Source organism: Hibiscus syriacus, unplaced genomic scaffold (genome assembly GCF_006381635.1).
Source record: "Hibiscus syriacus cultivar Baekdansim isolate YM2019G1 unplaced genomic scaffold, ASM638163v2 tig00110694_pilon, whole genome shotgun sequence".
Taxonomy (NCBI): domain Eukaryota; kingdom Viridiplantae; phylum Streptophyta; class Magnoliopsida; order Malvales; family Malvaceae; genus Hibiscus; species Hibiscus syriacus.
In genome coordinates, this window is record NW_024062828.1 from 414,519 (window position 1) to 435,875 (window position 21,357).

Here is a 21,357-nt window from a genome sequence, read left to right on the forward strand (position 1 = left end):
GAAGCAAACATTTTTCCATAATCTAACTTTAATACTACGTTGTTGAAAAATAAAAATATATTAATTCACATAAAATAAGAAAAGAGAGAAAACATAATTAGATAACCTTTATAAAAGATTTTCTCTTTTATTTTTCGCACTTTGAATGTGTAGTACAATAGAGATAAAACATAATTAGATAACCTTTATCAAAGATTTTATCTTTTATTTTTCACGCTTTTAATGTGTAGTACAATAGGAACTAAAAGGACTTGCATAGATAATAACTTAAAGTCAACAAGTAATATTGATAAATTTTTTAATTAATAAAGTAAGTTTATGAACTCAATTAAATTCATTTTTGACCGAATTAAATTCATATTTCGATTAATTAAACTGACATATATTTAACTTATTATTAAAAAGTTAAATTAATTTTCTAACAATTGATTCGTGGTGCATATTAATCCGGCACATCATGTGACATGAAGATCGTATTTTTTCTTTCTTTTTCAACAGACTGCTCATTATATAATATTAACAATAAAAAAAAGTATTCTGAGGGGTATACATAGGTATTACAAACGGGTAGGACGGGTGCGGATACCCATTCTCTCATCCTCATACCACTTAATATTTTCGTATTCATCACTTACTTACCACTCACGACAAGTAAAATTTTTAAATTCACACCCTTCTATGCATGTAAAATCTCAAATTCACCCCACATCCACTATCTAATTGAATACCCACCACCCATCTCGTACTCACATGTACCCAATCATACCCGAGCGAGAAAACTACCTCATAGATTACATAAGCTAGTTCTAAAGATTAGAATTTGATATATAAAATATATAAAAAAAACACCGGTTTTTAATTCTAAAAAAATATATACCATAACATTTTGTTAAATTACAAGACATGTCCTATAAAATCTTAAGATTTATAGAATAATCTTCGAAATTATACCTAAATTCATAATTAATGATCCAAATCAGTGGACAGGTGGATGCGACGAGGGTAAAATCTTGAACCCATCACCTATATACTACTCACGATATATATGACTTTTTACATTCATACCCACCCAGTATCTACTAAACTTATATACATTCCCATTTCAAGGTGCGTGCAAAATCTACAAAATTATATTCATTTGTCATCCCTAGGTATATGTCTTACTTTTCTGGATTCAGGTTCTTTTTCTTCTACGTGAGCGATGATATCGATGCAACATTCACCCTTGTTTGATTGTTTGCTTTGTTTTTTTCCATCCGTTTTTTTTGGTTACCAAACATGTCGGAATTAGACCCAATATTATTTTGTTTAAAATGATGGTGATCGTTCATCAGCTTAGCATCTATAAATTTCAATCCAAAACAAAAACAGATACAGATGATCCATTGATAATTTCATAAACCATTAATGAATCACTGCAACTGTTCTTCTCTGTCTTCCTCTTCCAACAGAGGAACCTTACCACTAGATGAACAAGTCCTCTGTTCTTTTGCCTTTCCCCATATTACAGCATAAAATCCCATTGATATGACGGTTGCTCCCATAATACTGCAATATGAAGAGTCAGTAGTCCTATATATATTGCTTCTCAACTAATTCTGCTCAACATTGGTAACATGAAAAGTATGAAAATAAAGAGTTTAGAGTACCTTCCAAGATGCAGAGAATCACCAAGGATAGCACTCAAAAAAGCAGCAATGGCTATAGACAGTGGACTGAAAATTGCAATGTAGACAGGCCCTTTCAAATGAAGTCCCCATGTGAGCGCAAGTGAACTACATGATTGAAAGACACCCTGCACAATATACAAAACCATAACATCATATACCAGTAAATCACATTAGTCGGATTTGGTGTAAGTAGTCGATACAAATATGTTTCGAATACAAGTTTGTTCGCACTTTTGAAAGTTTATCGTATATTTATTGGGGTTTATCGGTATGCCTGTGCCTAAATATACATCATGCATAGGTTACAAATTGTAGTTAGTAAGTAAATTCTTACAGAGTACAGGACTGCAATAACTGCAACACTAGGCCTTAGCCTCCAAGAACTCAACTCAGATTCTGCCATTAAGGAAACTGGTACAGCTACAATCGTCCCACATAAGTTGAAAAAGAAAGCAACAACCAACTCAGCTGAATCAATCTCCATAACTTGGGTCTGGGAAGTTTCCGAAAACCCTAGGTTCAGTTCGGTTAATTTGAAGGTTTTTAACATTGTTGAAGATCCAGGGGTGTCCCGGGATAAGTATGATTTACCTGAACAATGTGCAAGATTGAAAACAATATATAGGCAACAAGAAGTAAGATCCCACCAATGACCCAATTTGGATCTGAGGATTCCAGGGGCCATTTAAGTAAACCGGGAGATGATGATGGAGAGGAAAACACTGTGGGGCCTTTGTAAAGAACAACTAGTAATGCACCCGAAATTGATGCTATGATCCCCATGATTTGAGCTTGACTGCTGGAGCTTCTCAAGGCTACTGTTTCCAATCTTGTTGATTATGGTATCAAATTCAAGGCAGAAACAATATTGTTAAATATGAAGCACAGTAAACTCAAACTTATGAACCAAAAACAAAACCAAAAATGCATTTGACTATTACCCAAATAGAAGTCAAGCTGAATTCAATAGAAATGATTTTGGTTTTATCGATTTAAGGATTAGAAGAAGGAAGAAACCTGAAAATAACAGCAAGTATGAAAGTAAAAGCTGGTGAGAGATTTTGGATTGCAGAAGCAAGAGTCGGGGAGCTATGATTTATACCCTTATAAGCGCAAACTTGAGCCGAAAACCTGCCCCCAGAGGGAAATCACAATCTTAGATCTTCAAATCTTTCTGGGAAATAATATATATATATATATATATATATCAAATCTTTTTGGGAAATAATATATTATATATATATATATATACAAGGTCACTTCTGACTTTTTCTTGGCCAAGGATAAAATTAAAAGTTGGGCCCTAATTTAAAAGAATATTAAAAAATATGCATTATAAAATTTTAATTAATTTTTATTAAAGTAAATAAATATTAATTCATTACAATATAAAAAAATATCAAAAACATATTTAAGTATATAAATACTTATAAAAAACATTGCATTCGAGCATTTCTTGATGCAAAATCATTGATGATAGTGTCAGCATCAATGTTTTCCAACATATTTTTCTCAATATATAATATAGCTAGCCCATTCAATCTTTATTGTGACATTGTTGACCTCAAGTAATTCTTCAATAATTTCAGCTTTGAAAAACTTCTTTCTGCGGATGCTACCGTTACCGGCAGTGTTAATAAGATTCGATAAGCAATTGAAACATTATGATAACAATCTCTAGCTTTAACAAACTCAAGAACTTCAAGCGCTGACATGAATACATTTGGCAAAGCCAATTGCAACACTTTCATTTCAGAAAAAAAAAATCATCTGCATCAACATCCGACAAATTATTATGAGAAAAAATAATCTTAAAATATCTATATTAGCTTCGAACCCCTTATTTCTATAGTTTTCAAAATATGACATTACACCTTCCAACTCCTTTATTGTAGTATCAATGCACATTGATTTAGATTGTAATTTCTTACTTACCGTGTTGATAGTAAATAAAATATCATACCAAATAACCATCCAAGTAAGAATTCAAAACTTTTAAAGGCACTAGCTAAACTTTCTGTTTCACTTTTTGCTTTTGCATCATTACCACAATATTCATATAATTGTAACAAAGCTAACCTTATTTTAGGAGCATGACATTTAATAGCTTTGACACTTTTAATTCGAGTTTCCCATTGAGTATCAGATAAAGATTTCACAGTTTCCGGAACATTATCACATAAAATTTTCCACCTTTTGGTAGAACTTGCAAACAATGAATATATACGTTGCACAATCCCAAAAAAAGAAATAGCTTTAACACAAGAATGTGCCATACCAGAAAGAGAAAGATTAAAATTATGACAAGCGCATGACATATATAAAGCTCTAGGATTTATTTCAAGTAATCTCTTTTGAACACCTTGGTGTTTTCCTTTCATAATAGAAACATTGTCATATCCTTGGCCCCTCACATCATCAATGTTCAACTCTAGAGATTGCAATGTATTTACTAATTCATTGAAAAGCCCCAATCTAGATGTATCATCCACTTTCAAGAACTCTAAAAAGTACTCTTCTATTTTTATTTTGTTGTTTGACATATTTACGCATCGCACTATTAGAGTCATTTGTTCTTGATGACTTACATCAGGGGTACAATCAAGAATAACAAATAAATACTTTGCCTTAAGGATGATCTTTAGAATAGAAGTTTTAATACTATGGGCCAAGAGAGAGATTAGTTCATTTTGAATGGTATGACCAAGATAATGATAATGAATATTTTCATTTTGAATACGTCTAATATGGTCTTGCATAGGTAAATCAAATTCAACAATCATTTCAATTAATCCTAAAAAGTTTCCATTATTCTCATCGTAAATTTTCTCACTAGATCCTCGAAAAGCTAAATTATTTTTAGCAATACATTTTACAACACAAACTATTCTTATTAAAACTTACCTCCAACGTTCTTTCTCTTTTGAAATTCCTTGTTGTAAATCTTTATCAAGTGTTTGATTAGTTTTTAATCTCACTCTTAATTTACTCCAAATATTCATGTTAGTCATATGCTCAATACTATTTTCATGTTGTTCGAGTCTCTCACTAAGATGCTTCCAATCATTTAATCCATCATTTGCTAAATAACTCTTATTGTTTTGCTTTGTAAACAATTTACAACAAAAACAATAAACTTTGTCCACATGTTTAGAATAGACCAACCATTTTCTATCGCTAATCTCTCCATTACTCAACTTTTTAGAAAAATAAGCATATGAAAAATGCCTAGAATTATTGGCTAAGGGAAATTTCAAATTCAATTCTCTTATAGGCCCCTTTTCAACTAAAATATCTTTAGATTTATTATCAAGATTACCCCAATTTCTAGGATCATAAATGTCCACATCAGGGACTAAGTGTTGATCAATCCCAACATCTTCAACATTAGACTCATTTTGTGCATGATTATGGACATTTAAATTAGAAATGTCACCATCTATATGATTTAGGATATCATGGTAATTTGCATCAATAACATCTAGATTGGTACAATTTGAAGAACTATCAAGATTATTTAAATTCCCAGCAATATCATTTAAATTTTCATTAGAAGACTCTCCTACTCCACTTTTAAAGAATTTATCAAGAGCTCCCTTTTGTGATTCTATTAAATCATCTATTTGTTTTCTTTTTTTCCTTTTTTCACTACCAGACAAATGCTTTTTAGGAAACATTATATAACAATGCAACTAATGTAGAAAAAAACAATTACACCTGTAAATGGCAAGATCCTTGATCGAAGTATTTATACGCCAAATTCGCAACACTGTAATGATTGAACTTAGAAGGAAGATGAAGTATCTGCATATCCACGTTTGACATTTCATATCCAAAATTTATGAAACAAAAAAGAAAATAAGTTTATCTATAATTTAGAATTATATAAAAATAAAAAGAAAAATAATTTGGAAACACGAACTTACATAGGATTTTAAAAATATCTTCAATGACTACAATTGATGATAAGTAATTGTGTTTGTGAATTGTGAGAAATATGAGAAATTGAAAATTGAGAACAATAAGAAATAAATTAATTTTACTTCAATGTTCTCCTATCATTTATAGGAAATAAAAAAAGTAACCGTTATAGGCCCTCTTGGCTCTCGCATTAACGTTATTATGATGAGAACATCCAAAAAATTTTAAACTCAACTTGCATTAATTTACACTAATATTTATGAGTCATCTTGTATTAATGTAGAAATAATATATTAATATTTATAGTAACCGTTATGGTCCTCTTGCATTATAATGAGAAAACGTTTAAAAATTTTAAACTGAACACTAATATTTATGGGGCATTTGCATTAATATAAAAAATAATATATTATAATATATGAGCCCTACTTTTAATTTAATTTATTAATATATAATAAATTAATATAAATTAAAATTATGGGCCATATATATATATATATATATGATCACATAAGAAGAGAAAATTGACAGTAAACCAATACCCAATAAGCCCAAGAAGGAAAATTCTAGCGCCGAGGTGGAATTTCAAAGGCGGAAGAACAGCTCTACTGCATTAGAAACAAACAAAATTTCGTTAGTATGGGGTAGATTATATGTGAAAACTGGATGAAAATAAGAAATAAAGATGACCTGGGAAAGAAGAAGAAGGACAAAGGGAGGAGGAGAAGGGCTCCAAGAGCATAAGAGTAAGTGATGAAGATGTAGTGGCTCATCCCCTTTGAAGTTGCTTCTTTGAATAGAATGTTTAACCCTACATTTGCGCATTCTACTCCAGCCATTGCTGTTAATGGCAGAACTTCGTTGTAACAGTACCTTCTGGCCATCCCTGAATCTCCTGCTTTTCACTGTTTTTTGAGAAGAAAAATGGGAAAGATATTTTCTAACTACAATATGCAAAAGGAATCCAGAAGAGAAATTTGTGGCACTGAATTATTGCAGGACCTGAACTCCAACGTCAACTGTTATCTTTTCCCTTTTAATTTTTTTTTTCTTTTGGTCCAATGAAATTGTATTTTTCTGATGATTTTTTTTGGGGTTGAATGTCATTTTTCTCGGCGATGTCAAACTGATGGAGATGGAATAACTTTAGGTTCCTTGTAGTGATTATGGTGCCAATGATTTCCATCCATTTTTTAAAGTTTATATATATATTTTTTTGTTATAATCTAATTTTGATTTTAATATCTTTTTTTATTTTAAAATTTAATGTAATTAATATTATTAACTGATTATATTACCGTAATTCATAAAGTGATTACAAGATAGTACATGTTTTAAAGGTTTACAAGCATTTACAATGAAAGTTCAAACAATCTTGTAATCTCAGGTACCCGAACCTGAAACCTTTTTATATAGTCTAAGGTGACTACAAAGTATTATTTGTTCAAAATCCTTTTTAATCATTAACAACGCAAACGTAGTTTTTTGAACCCGAGACTTCTAAAAGAAATAACACTCTTTTTTAACTATTGATATCATTTGATGGGTTCAAAATAGTTTTATAATTAAAAATAACTAAAAAGTAAAATTTAAATCCGGAATAAGGTGTTAATAACATTTAATCATCAAAGTAATAAAATTATCAACAAAAATACTTATTTTATATAAGGTAAAGTATGCAAATGGTCCCTCGATTATAGGATGTTCCTTTGTTGACTCCTTTAACTACTAAAAGTTACAAAATTGTCCATTGACTAAAGATACTACTTTGTTGAGTCCGTCGACTATTAAAAGTTATAACGGAGTCACTTGATTATTCATATGTTTTAGTCTCATCCTTTTTATTAAAAAAATTGTTGGTCGTCTAAGTAATACGTTAACCTACTGACTGTAATATGATAAAATTTGATCTCAGAATCTCAAACAATTATACAAGTCAAACAATTATGGTACCAGATTTTATTATATCCTACTCATCATGTTAACGTCCAGCTCAAACAACGGTTAATTTTTTTAATGTAAAAGGAAAAGTTTAAAATATATAAATAGTCAGGTGATCATTTTATAACTTTTAATAGTCGATGGACCAAACAAAGTAGCACTCTATAATTGGGTGACCATTTTATAACTTTCAATAGTATGACTCAACAAAGTAGCACTTTATAGTCGGAAAACCATTTGTATACCTTACCTTTTATATATTAATGTAATATAATTTTTAATTAATTAATACAATTAATTAAATATTCTACATAAAAAATTATTTCAAAATTCAAATATATGATGTGAATGAGCCAAAAGTTACCAATAAAAATAAGGGTAAATTAAATGCTCAGTACTTCAATTTTTTTTTTTTTGCACTGAAACTTTATTTTTTCAAAATCGTACATAATGTTTAGTTTAAGTTTCAATTTGGTACCACACTATTAAAAAATTAACAAAATTACTGATGTGATATTTTTAAATTTTTTTAATGATGATGTGACATTACCTTATGGTGACACGTCAACATCACCGTTAAGTTTTTAATGGCGTGATACCAAATAAAACATAAACTAAACGTTAGATATAGTTTTAGAAAAAGATAAAGTTTAGGTATCAAAAGAACAAAATTAATAGTTTAAATACTAAACATGTAGTTTACCCTAAAAACAATAATATAATTGGTGCATATGTCAGCGACGTGAATGAATTTGACTTGATCATATGCTATCTCCACTATATGCTCATCCATTCATCTTCAACTTGCATAAATTATTGGTACTTAAATGTTATTTTCATGAGATTGCTATATTAAATGATTTACATCCTAAAGATTCTTCTAATAAAGATCAGCATATATTAAGTATATAAATAGAGTTGTAAATTGGTTCAAGATCTATGAGAGATTATATTTTCATAAAACTTCGTTGAAGTTGAGTTAATTATTTATACTTTGAACGTGGTTAAAGATAAAAATGATAATCAAAAGCCATCTATATATTTAGAGACAAACAATTATGATAATGCAGACAATGGATGATGGGTATATATATATATATATATATATATATATATATATATATATTTGATTTCGCAATCCTTCTATATTCTATTTTTATGTAATGGATTTTCTCTTATTTGTTCGTTATTTTTTCACGAAATATTTTGTGTGTTTGTTTTTTTATTTCTTCTGATTTAATTTATGTTATTTTTTATTATCTTTCAAAATTAGTAAAATTTTGGCCAAACTTTACTCTCCTTTTCCTATATAAACCACTGTCATGCAATATCCATATACAAACCTAAATTATATACTTTGCACCCTTTGAAAACATATATTCTTCCTTCATGGCCATGAAACTCAAATCAACCCTCCCTTTCGTCCTCATTGTCTTCTTGACCTTCTGGTTACTGGTTTTCACCCTTGAAGCTCGTACTTTACCTCCAAATCATCCACGCCATGTTGTGAAGTCCGGTCGAGGAGGGCAGGGGCATTGGTATATAGTCATCTATGGTGCGCTGAATGTTTAAAGGCAAAGACCTTGAATTTGGAGGCCATTTTTAGTTTTTACTAGGGCCGTATATGTTCATAGAGGAATATCAAACACATGTGATACACGTGTCGAAATTGAATTCGAAAACCATTATTTTTCATGTTGAAATCAATGCAATGCTGTCTGAATTATGAACTATGATCTCTTGTAATCTGCAATCAAATTACCATCTCTAGAAAGCTATGTTCTATCATATACAACGAGAGCAGAAGAAAGAAAATGATGGAATACAAAGACTGAAGTGTAAATATCAGCACCTGATCTGCAAGGTATCCTCCGTTTTTCCACACGCGTGGCATCAACCATGACGCTTTTGGGCGAAAACGAACAATACCTTGCAAGTCGAGTGCCGATCTCGATAGTACGTAATAAAATTATCTTATACCAGGTAGACCATCCCAACCTCTAGTGTCGATGCATGAGGAATGCTCAAGGCATAAGTTGGTCCTCTAGAGTTTCTTCTTAAGAAATCATATCCCAAATTTATCACAATTTTCTTCATCAAACTTGATCCTTTCTTTGCTCTTACATATGAATGGCCCAGAATGAATGCCATTCCAGCCTCTCTTGCTTCCATCAGTTCCCGCAATTCCTCTTTCGCGTCAATGTCAATCTGCGGACTTTCCGGGACAACGAACCTCACTCTCTTCCTCAACCTTGAAGGGGACTTTGTCATCTTTACCTCTGAAGTGCATACAATTTCAGATGAATCTTCTTCACCATCTTCATGCATTCTTACACCTAAATTCGATGATGATGTCCCGATGACTGTCATTTTTTCGTCATTTTCTGAGTCCATTGTCTGAATACTACATTCTGGTCTCTCTGATCTGATAAATTCAGCAATGCTACAAATAAGATCTTTCTCAAACTCAAGATCATCTTTGTGAATGTCTCGATATCCGTAACGTGTTATACATCGATAGAGCCGGTATTCCTTCGGACCAACTCTTCCTACTAGGAACCTTTCCTCAGGACTCACATGTGGCACTGGAACCGATTTAATGCAAAGAAACACAACAACTTGGTGGAACGCAGGGAGGTTGGTGACAAAGTGAGAAAAAATAGCAGGAATTCCGGAAACAAGCTCGGTGTGTATAAGCCCGATCCCTCGGACCCGAACAATACCAAGAGTCGGACCTAGAGCAAGGAGCCAATTGATAGAGACCTTATTCTGAACATCAAACTCGTATTTCTTGAGTGTTCCATAGTGCCAAACATACATTATGGCTGAAAATATTAATGCAAGTGCAATGGGAACCCATGCCCCTTCAAGGAACTTGATAAGAGATGCTGAGAAATACAGTGCTTCGATGGAGCCAAAGAAGAATATAAACAATATCGCTAAGAAAACACTTTTATGCCAGCACAAGACAATAACCAGAGACATTAAACATGTTGTAACCAGCATAACCGTAATAACGGCCAAACCTGTTGAATGCAATAAGAAAATGCTGTGAGAACTGATGATAATAATGAGTATGAACTCTCAATAGCAAACAAAATCCATGGAAGATGATACCTGATGCGTTTCCCATCCGTTTTGTGTCTCGAAAACCAACAGTCACTGCCAAGCATAACAGCATTAAAGTCCAGTTGATCTCTGGGATGTAAATCTGGCCATGGATTTTGGATGAAGTGTGAATGATTTTGACCCTTGGGAAACAACCCAAAGCAGAGCATTGTTTGATGATTGAGAATGTTCCAGTAATAATGGCTTGACTTCCCACAACTGCTGCAAATATAGCTATAACCAGAACAGGCCATCTTATTTTCTCTGGTACAGAAACATAGAATCCGATGCGATAGTCAGTTTCGAGAATATGATGCCTCGAAAGATAAGCAGCTTGTCCCATATATGCAAGGATTAGAGATGGATAAACAACGAAGGTGAAAGCAATCTGCAGGTAAGTTGCACTAAGTTAGGGAAACAACAACCAAAATCAGCATTTATGAGACAAAACATGGAAATGTCATATAAGTTACCTTGATAGACAACTGTGAAAAGTGTCCAAGATCAGCAAACATAGCTTCAGAGCCTGAAAAAATAAGATCAACATTAGAACCCATGTACGACAACCATGCTCGAGACATGTTTGGATATGGGTGTATACTCGTACAATTTTCATACAATTTTGTACCTGTTATACAAAGGAGGATCCCTCCAAGCGACATCCAACCACCCTTTCGGGTCTTCTTCAAGAACTTGTACATGTAATAAGGGGAGAGAGCTTTGTAAACATGGGGATTCCAACGGAAAATATTGTAAACCCCAATGGCACTGATGCATAAAAGCCATGTTACCACCACTGGCGCAAATAAGAACCCTACTCGATTCGTCCCATAATGTTGGAGGGCAAATAATAATATCAGAATGGCACAAGCTGCTGGGACTTCAACATCTGCAGAATCATATAAACTCTGAGGTAACAGAATATTAAAGCACATAAGCAATATTTTGAGTTTGAGCTTTTGAAATTAATTGCATTAAACCTGACATCAACTTGTTAGGTTTTTTTATTAAAATTATGATTCCATGAGAGGAAGCTCAAACAAGTGCATGTCAGCCGTAAAAGAAAATGCTAGCAAACAAAGGATGTAAAGGAGACAGAAGAAAGCCCACTTGTAAAAAAGAATAAGCCAACTTCAAAAAGGAATTAAACATGATAAAGAGGAATAATAATAAGAACAATATGATCCAATCAGAGTAAAAATTTTGGGAAATCAAAGTGTTCATATATCATTCAAAAGTAAGATGATTTGATCACATTTTAAGTGGTGGCAGTCAATCAGAAAATGGTTCTGTCTATCTCAACCGAGTCACTCTTTTGAGGGTCATATTTCATATTCATGACGAGATCTGTACGAGATGAATGTTAAGCATAAATACTTTTTAAAATACTCGGAGCAAATACCGAAATATATTAGAAAGTGCTTCATGCATGATGAATAATCTCTTATGGGGAAATTTCAGTCATGTTTTCAGGTTGACTATTCCTAAAAAGGAAGTCCTGCGTGATAGGGTGATGAATGAAATACATACATATATATATATATATATATATATTCTAATATGGATAATAAATACGAGTTAGGATTCGAATCGAATTAACTAACCTATGTAGTTTTGTTTATCCCGACTCTTTTTCTTTACCAAACATACCTTTTTCTGGCCTTATAACGACAAATTAACATATGAAAATTGACACTTTTCCATAGTCATTTTTCTGATTTATAAATTTAAAACTTCTTTTCTTAACCACATGTTTCACCTTTACTTCTATTTACAAACAAAAAAGTTAATCAACTTGGCTTTCCACATAATGTATTTAAGCATAATTTAATCAAGTTTGATGGTGAATGGAGTTTTGTTAAGGCAAGGAAGCTTATGAGGGACCCCACTTTAATGCAAGACACATATCACAATTTTGATAACCCACTTAATCATTCTTGTGCGTGCACATCAAACAAAATATGGATTTGGATGAGCGGCGGGTACGAAATATCGATGTTTCACCGATGCTGCAATCAAAACATGAGAATTAGGCTTCTAATTTAAGGACTTACATCGATGTTGTTCCTTGGACATGGAAAGCTCCAGACCTGAAATTGCTGAAAAAACTGCAGAAACCCAGAAAATTCCCAGTTACTCAAGTATAAATCCAAGGAAAAATGAATGAAAACTCAGATTTTATGTTTGAAAACATACCAGAAATTGCAGGTGTGAGAACCCCATCTCCAATGACCATGCAAGTTCCAATCAAAGCCAATACAAGCAATAGCCTCTGCAATATTTTGTGTTTCTCTAAAGTTGATTTCAAACTTGAACCCAAAAGACTCCTATTATTTGATGCCATCCCATCTTTTTTGTACTCTGATAATTCCTCATCTGCAAGCTGACAATTGGGCAAAGAACTGACCCTTGCATGCCTGCAGAGCAATGAATATAAAGCAAAGGTTCCACCTTCACCATTATCATCTGCTCTAAGCACAATAAATACATATTTCAGTAATGGCATCAATGTCAATGTCCAGAACACAAATGATAAAACCCCAAAAATCTCTTCATTTGTATCAGAGTGATGAATATCCTCAGCGAAAGCACTTTTGTATACATATAAAGGGGAAGTACTCAAATCTCCATAAACAACACCTAAACTCTGATAAGCTAAACTCAACACTGTATTCCATGATTCCTTCTTCTGCAACAACAACAAAAAATAATCAATTAAGAAAAAGCTGAGATTTTGACGAGAGTAACAATTCAAAAGAACTAATCATTACCACTTGTCTTACCTTGATTGGACTCTTGGGGGTAACACCTTCACCTTCAAGATCCATCATAAACTGCTATAGAAACAATCAAAACCCATATTTTTCTAAACAAGTAAAGCAAAATTAGAGACTACCGAGTTCTTACAAGTTTAACAAAAACACCTTGATTGGTGTATATAGATCATAAGCAGGTGAAGAAGCAGGCAATGTAGATGAGTCGAGAAATAACATGAAACACCAAAATTATGGAGAGAGATAGGTATTGAAAACAAGGAAACGTGATTGGATTTACAGCTACAAGAATAAAGGAATATGACGGGCTCTAGTTTTATAGACAGAAAACAAAATAAGATGGATAGGGGAAGACAAAGAAATGGTGATTTTTGAAGATTACAAAATTGGGTTGCCTTTTGAAGCTTCCTTGTAGCTGTATTTGATATTCTAGATTGCCTAGAGTTTGTTAATGCTATAATTTTTTCATCCCCACTTATTTATTTTGGCGAAAAACAAAAGGAAAAGCATCTCAAAGTTTTTTGTTTGTTTACTGGGAAAATGAAGTGCCCACATAAACTGGGCAGTGGGCATGCACTAACTGAAATTTGACATCTTTTTTGCCCTTTTTATGAAACCCAACACTGTACACGCACTGAAATATCTGCTTCTTGAAGTTTTTAATATTTTTTATCTGATATATTTGAGTTACTGCTGATTTACACCAAGAAATGGGAACATCAGGTATCTGGGTAGCAGAAAACTATGCAGCATATATTTATCTTTACAATAATAAGATATTTAAAAAGTTTTAAAGTTCTGATTAATTTAACTCAATCCAATCATATAACGTAAGAAATTACATCAATTAGTTCAAAGATTTACACGTTAATGTTTTCCAACCACAAGTCTACAACTTCCATCGTAAAATTTATAAAGTGGAATTATATTCGAAGTTCCATAATAATCTAATGAAAGAAGAAAAAAAAGGAAATATTCCATTAATCAGTTTGATTCAACTCTGGATAACATTGAAGAAATTTGCTTTCACCAACAGAGAACAAAGTTAATGAGCAAAAACAGAACAGAAAAGAAAGTTCATAAATAGTTTGAGATTCATCAGTCCTGACATATAATATATAATTAATTAGTTCCGTCCATTTCGCTTTCTTGCATGAAACATTTTGATTAGTTTGACAATCATTTTAATTAGAAGGCACATGATAAACCACTTTAATTATTTTGATAATCATTTTCTTTATGACTTGCGAGATAAACTTTGCTCTGCACATTGTAGTAATTGTTCAGGTTTAAGGGATCATGTTTGGTTGGGTCAAATTAAATACGAGTTATGTCATGTCAATTTAATGGTTCGACTCATATTAAGTTGGGTCGTGATCGATTAAGGTTCAAATCATTTTCAGGTTGATTTTAATCAAATTCAGTTCAGATTTCAGGTCATGTTAATTTCAAGTCAAATCACTATCAGTTCACGTCAAAATAGTTTGGGTCCAAATCAGGTTAATTCAGGTTAGAATGAACTTCAAGTTGTTCCCATTCAGGCCGAGTCACATCATTGGCAAATGAAATTCAGGTCGAGTAATATCGATTTTGGGTGAACTTCAAGTCAAATCATTTTCGGGTGAATTATTTGTTGCCTTTCACGAATGTCCAATTGTAATTTGTAATTGTATACGGTTTGAAGTAAATTACAAAAAATAGAAATAATTATGAGCCAATTTTGAATAAAAAATAATTTTAGGAACTAAATTGAACAAACTAAAATTTAAATAAATTAAACAACACACATGTGTCAAATTGAAATAATTGTAAAATGCAAAGTTGAAATTTATATAAAATGGACTAAATTGCATTCATTTACAAAGTTGGTGAACAAAAGTATATAGAATTTGGAGATTATGATATAATTTATAGGGTTTAGAATGGAGTTTATGATGTGATTTATAGGGTTTGGAGTAAATTACAAAAAAATAGAAATAATTATGTCTCATTTTTGGATAAAAATATAATTATAAATTTAAATTTAAATAAATTAAACAACGCACAAAGATCAAATTGAAACGATTGTAAAATGTAAAGTTGAAATTAATATCAAAATGGACTAAATCACATTCATTTGAAAAGTTGGTGAATAAAAGTTTATGGAGTTTGGATATTATGATGTAATTTATATGGTTCGAAATAAAGTTTACGATGTGATTTATAGGGTATGGAGTAAATTACAAAAACAATTATAAGCCAATTTTGAATAAAAATATAATTTTAAGGATAAAATTGAATAAATATGAAATTACAAACTAAAATTTAAATAAATTAAACAACACACAAGGATCAAATTGAAATAATTGTAAAATATAAAGCTAAAGATTAATATAAAAATGGACTAAATTGCATTCGTTTACAAAGTTGGTGAACAAAAGTTTATGGAGTTTGGAGATTATGATAAAATTTATATGGTTTGAAATGAAGTTTACGATGTGATTTATAGTGTTTGGAGTAAATTACAAAAAAATAATTATAAGCCAATTTTGAATAAAAATATAATTTTAAGGATTAAATTGAACAAACATGAAATTACAAACAAAAATTTAAATAAATTAAACAACACACAAGGATCAAATTGAAATAATTGTAAAATGTAAAACTGAAAATTAATATCAAAATAGACTAATTGCATTCATTTACAAAGTTGGTGAATAAAAGTTTATGAGATTTGGAGATTATGATCCAATTTATAGGGTTTAAAATAGGGTTTAAAAATGAAGTTTACAATGTGATTTATAGGGTTTGAAGTAAATTACAAAAGTATAAAAATAATTATAGACCAATTTTGAATAAAAATATAATTTTAAAGACTAAATTTAACAAACATGAAATTATAAAGTGAAATTAAAATAAATTAAACAGTACACATGAATCAAATTGAAATAATTGTAAAATATACGCTGAAATTAATATCAAAATGGTCTAAATTGCATTTATTTGAAAATTGGTAAATAAAAGTTTATAGGGTTTATAGATTATGAATTTATGATATAATTCATAGGGTTTGAAGTTTATGACGTAATTTATATTGTTTGGAGAAATTACAAAAAATAGAAATAGTTATGAGTCAATTTTGAATGAAATTATACTTTTTAAGGACTAATAAATACATAATACATGTATTAATAAATAATAAATTATACATACATACATGATATATATATATATATATATCATACATATATATCATACATTAATACATACATAGATATACATATCATACATATATATGATACACACATATCATATATATCATTCATACATACATGCATGCATTAATAATATATACATACATATCATACATAATGATACATACATTAATAAATTATACATACATACATAGTACATATCATAACATATCATAACATATCATAATTAAATTTATTAATCTAGTGATCATAATTAATAATTTATTTTATATTATGAATAATTATCTTTTATTAACTTTATCAATCACAAGTTATTAATTTAATACAATTTTTGAATATATTTATAAATTATTATTTATAGATATAAAAAGTAAATATATTAATTTAATGATTATAGTTAATCATGTACCTTAAATAGTGAAGAATTATTTTTATCACATTATAATATAATAAATTCATAATCTCACAACTTCATCAATTGCAACTTACAAGTAAATACCAAGTTGAGTTAATATCAGATTAGTTCATTAACAAGCTATATCATAGGTTGAGTCAATTAAAGGTCAGGTTGATAAAATGTTATGTAATATCAGTTATTTATTAGGTTAATATCGTGTTCGAGTTCATATCATATCAAATACAGGTCGGGTTCGGTTATCACATTATCAGGTTTAATTCGAGTTCAAGTCGTTCTCAGGTTGGGCTCAAATCCAAAATTACCATGTCAAACTTGGGTTCAAGTCAACATCAGTTTGAACTCGAATAGATTTCGGATCATCACCACCTCCAGTCACAAATAGTTCTAACTCAAATCGATTTCAATCAACTTTACATGTAAGGTCAATTGTTTACACCCCTAACTCTACAACCCTAATATATGCTATTATAAGTCATATAAATTCTACATCTTGAGAAAACAATTTGAAATATCCATTCAGTAGTAATTTTGAAAATTATTTTTACAACCAAAAGTATTCATTAGAGCCCTAAAAATATTAAATAGATAGTTATTAGAGAAAATAGATAGTTGAAAAAAATCAACTCAACTGAGAAATATTCATATGAGAAATATTTGGATATATCCAAACCAATTCTAAGGCACTTAAATGCTAGTCAGGTGTTACTCTGATGTTGTGTGACCCGGTGGCGTCCTGAATACTCATGAGAAGTAAAGTGTATGTTATTGATGTTGTGTGACCCATATCTCACCTTAAGTACTTGACAACGAGGGCCTTTCTGGATAAAGATTTTGATGTTGTATAACCCATGTCTTATCTAGAGTACCTTCAGTAGGCTAGAGGGTGTGAGTCACAAATGTTGTGTGATATTGCACTACACCATGATGCTTATCTATGCTTATGTGTGTACCTAAGTTGTATGCTACAGAGGTGTGACTTCTGTGATACTGTGTGACCCCGAACTACATCATGATGCCTTTATTATTATTGATTGTGATGTTTGATATCCTTGTTGATTATAATACTTGAGGCTAGGTGAATTTTTTTTATTATAGATGATTATTATCTTACACTAAGTGACATCAAATAGCTTAAAATTAGTAAAGTGATTACGAGTATAAGACATAAAGTTATTGAATCAGTAGATGACTGATAACACACTTGATTAGGTTATAAATGAATGTTAATAATCATAATATTCATAAAATGAGAATGATATGACTTATGATGCTCTCTAGGCTAGAGGAAATACTTGTGCCTTGACGACTAGTTAGGGAAGACTTTATTATGTTTGATGCCTTTATGCTTTTATTTGATTTGTATGCTTATGTTTATGAACCCCTTAAATATAGCAGAGTAGATGTGTACTCACTAAGCTTGTTAGCTAAACTTTTCAAATGTTTACATCTACATATGACATGTCTCATGGATTGTGATGAGACAATGGTATCCTCGGATGAGTCTCAACAAAGTACTAGAGTACAGTGATGTTGACTCAATGAACATGTAGTGGTTTTGGTTGGAATTTGGGTTAAGTTGTGATATTTTAATTATGTAATTATTTATTGAATTTTTAAATAAGTAGCTCCCGTTTTCTAAAACACATGATTTTCATATTTGATTTACTATTTTAAAAGGTTTGAGTAAATGGTTTCAAAGGGGAAAAAATGATCAATCACCTCGGTGATTCCGTGTGACACTAGAATATTTGGGATTAGGGTATTACTTGTATAATTATGTCAATTTTGTTAACTATCACATCAATATTCCATTAAATGTTAACGATAACTAGGTTGATTGAATATAAACAAACAGTTAGATGGTCTAATTGACAAAATTAAAAAATTGATGGTTAAAGTGAACGGAGACAATAATTAAGTGATCATTAATATAATTTACCTGATTTTCTATTTATTGTAATTTGATGCAGGGGGTCCGAGACAGATGATGTTGAACTTTCAGATTGCACCTTGATGGCGCTGAGATACCATGAGTTGACAGATCAGCGCAAAGGCGGGAGTTGATTGTGATATGTTCCTCATTAGGGCCGTTTTGAGTGTATTTCAGTCTTTTGGCCATAACTTTGGCTACGAGTGTCAGAATCGCGCATAAGACCCCAATTCGGAAAGCTCCTTTCGACGTGCACGCTGTCCACATAGAGCATGGCTCCATGTGCCTTTTGCGACATCAAATTCTGCTATTTTCCCTCTGAATCACTAGTTTTATTTATTTTTTACTATTTATGATAATATTTCGCTTGTCAGTTAGGAAGTCATTTTAAATCCGATTTGGGCCTAATTTTTTGCAGATTGCTTATTTTATTTCGAATTTCAATTTAGAGTGATTTCCGAGATTTTTCTATTTTTGGAAAAATTCGGATAAACATGATTTTTGGCTATAACAGTCCGGCTTGTGTACTGATTTTGCATGGTTGGATTTTATAATATTTCGTTAAACCCTAGAGACTTTCTTTTTCTCTGGTTTTGAGCGAATTTTCTACTGTGAATCATCTGTTGGAACTAGCCTATAGGATAATCGATATCCTGTCCGGCGCCAGTTGGCATCAGAGCTTTAACATCTTCCTAGCAAATTTGGCCAGTTTCAATGGCTGGAGGTCGTGGTAGTGGTCGTGGTCGTCATGGACAGATTCTGGATGAGGAAGCCCAACATCGTGATCACATCGTTCAGGATGCGATGATTGAGGATTTGCAGAGGCAAGTCACAGAATTAACCCAGTGCTTGGCGGTGCACGATTTCGAGGATCATGAGGCCTCTGATCATGATTCTGATTCCACTTTTGAAAACCCATATCACAATCGTGCTATATTCCGGGAGCATCGTGGTCGGGAGGAGCATCATAGAGACCTCGATTTTTGGGTCGATCTCCCTAAGTTTTTTGGTACGTTATAGGTCGAGGGATTCGTGGATTAGATTAATGAAGTGGAGCGTATTTTTGATTATACGAAAGTCCCCGATCGTGTGAAAGTGAAAATGATCGCCATCAAACTCAAGGGTAGAGCATCTACGTGGTATGATCAGTTGCGACGTTCACGAGACAGACATTGCAAGTTCAATATAACTGATTAGGAGAAGATGAAGAAGAAGATGAATGGACACTTCCTTCTCTTCGGCTACATATAAACCTTATTTCAACGACTTCATGCATTGAGACAGGGCACGCGATCAGTCGATGATTACACGGAGGAGTTTTTCCAATTGGTTGCTCGGAACAATTTATCTGAGACGGAAGAGTAGATGGTGGCGAGGTATTTGGGGGTTTTACGCCAGCCCTTGCAAGATGTCCTCAGCCTTCATTCACTGTGGAATGTTTTGGAAGCCTATCAGCGTGCACTTGCTGTTGAAAAACAACAAAATAGGAGACCAGTGATCAGGAACAGTCACAACAGTCAGCCAGTTCACCCTCAGGATTTTCATCCTGCCCATCAACCACCGCAGGGTAACTCTAACCCTACTATTAGATGTTTTCATTATGGTTAACAAGGGCATAGGGCGACTGATTGTAAGAAGCCTGCTAATCAAAAGGGTAAAAATTTATTGATTGAGAAAAACGTGGTAGAAAAGACAAAGAAGATTGTCGAGCCCGTGTATGACGATGATGAGACTGATGATGTATTGTATGGAGATGGTGATGAGACTCTGGTCGTTCGCAAGAGTCTACTGACTCCCAAGGGTGATTCAGGGAACGATTGGTTGAGAACTAATATTTTTCACACGACCTGCACAGTTGTAGATAAAGTCTGTAAAATGATCTTTGACATCGGCAGTTGTGAGAATATAGTGTCCAAGGAGGTTGTCCAGAAATTACAGTTGAAGGCGGACCGTTATCCTAAGCCATACAAGTTTTCATGGTTAAATAAAGGCAGTGTGGTAATAGTTGATAGGTGATGCCTCGTGTCTTTTTCAATTGGTAGAAAATATTTTGATAATGTCTGGTGTGATGTTGTGTCTATGGATGCGTGTCATGTATTGTTGGGTCGACCTTGGCAGTATGATCGCACTATCATTCATGATGGACGGAAGAATACATATTCCCTTAGCATCAAGGGAAAAAAGATTGTGTTGGCGCCCCGGCGGGAATGACTCACTCCTACCCCATTAACTAATAATACTAACCTGCTTTCTATGTCCAGTTTTTTAGATGAGATTGAGCATGGAGGCGTGTTCTATGCCGTACTACCTTACGAGAATATAGCAGTAGACGTGGATACATATTTACCAGTAGAGGTACAGCGGCTGCTAGCAGAATTCTCTAACTTGATGCTAGAGGATC

The 21,357-nt window shown here is 32.1% G+C and overlaps 2 protein-coding genes across 5 annotated transcripts in view; both read right to left on the minus strand.

Annotated features, from left to right (window-relative positions):
• The window catches only part of LOC120138536 (potassium transporter 8-like), a 55,346-nt gene extending 34,233 nt beyond the window's left edge, over nt 1-21,113 (minus strand). Inside the window, exons 1-8 of one of the 3 annotated variants that reach the window (XM_039153994.1) lie at nt 21,103-21,113; nt 13,424-13,506; nt 12,837-13,329; nt 12,695-12,748; nt 11,269-11,529; nt 11,114-11,166; nt 10,650-11,028; nt 9,260-10,558 (exon numbers count right to left, since the gene is read on the minus strand). In XM_039153994.1, coding sequence (XP_039009925.1) covers nt 9,507-10,558; nt 10,650-11,028; nt 11,114-11,166; nt 11,269-11,529; nt 12,695-12,748; nt 12,837-13,329; nt 13,424-13,471 — 2,340 coding nt within the window. In that variant the 5' untranslated portion in view covers nt 13,472-13,506; nt 21,103-21,113 and the 3' untranslated portion in view covers nt 9,260-9,506. Of the gene's footprint in view, nt 1-9,259; nt 10,559-10,649; nt 11,029-11,113; nt 11,167-11,268; nt 11,530-12,694; nt 12,749-12,836; nt 13,330-13,423; nt 13,507-13,547; nt 13,842-21,102 lie in introns of those variants that run through there. The other 2 variants (XM_039153995.1, XM_039153998.1) reach the window with 2 other exon arrangements.
• On the minus strand, nt 1,282-6,633 carry LOC120138539 (WAT1-related protein At5g40240-like). Of its 2 annotated transcripts, XM_039154001.1 has the most exons (8): nt 6,282-6,633; nt 6,134-6,199; nt 5,388-5,474; nt 2,688-2,801; nt 2,262-2,499; nt 2,005-2,163; nt 1,650-1,795; nt 1,282-1,548 (listed from the first exon to the last, which is right to left on the minus strand). In XM_039154001.1, exons 1-8 carry the CDS (start codon nt 6,473-6,475, stop codon nt 1,413-1,415), a joined length of 1,140 nt encoding a protein of 379 aa, XP_039009932.1. In that variant the 5' UTR covers nt 6,476-6,633; the 3' UTR covers nt 1,282-1,412. The 2 variants fall into 2 exon arrangements, with proteins under 2 accessions (XP_039009932.1, XP_039009933.1); XM_039154002.1 differs by lacking the exon at nt 5,388-5,474 and having other exon boundaries at nt 6,282-6,631.
• Nucleotides 21,114-21,357: the final 244 nt, after the last annotated feature.

Excerpts from the sequence above, each read along its gene's own strand:
- LOC120138539 (XM_039154001.1), bottom strand. The coding sequence starts at position 6,475 with ATGGCCAGAAGGTACTGTTACAACGAAGTTCTGCCATTAACAGCAATG. Across the intron at positions 2,164-2,261 it reads CAATCTTGCACATTGTTCAG|ACCCAAGTTATGGAGATTGA; the intron begins GTAAATCATACT and ends GAAACTTCCCAG. Across the intron at positions 1,796-2,004 it reads TTATTGCAGTCCTGTACTCT|GGTGTCTTTCAATCATGTAG; the intron begins GTAAGAATTTAC and ends TATATTGTGCAG.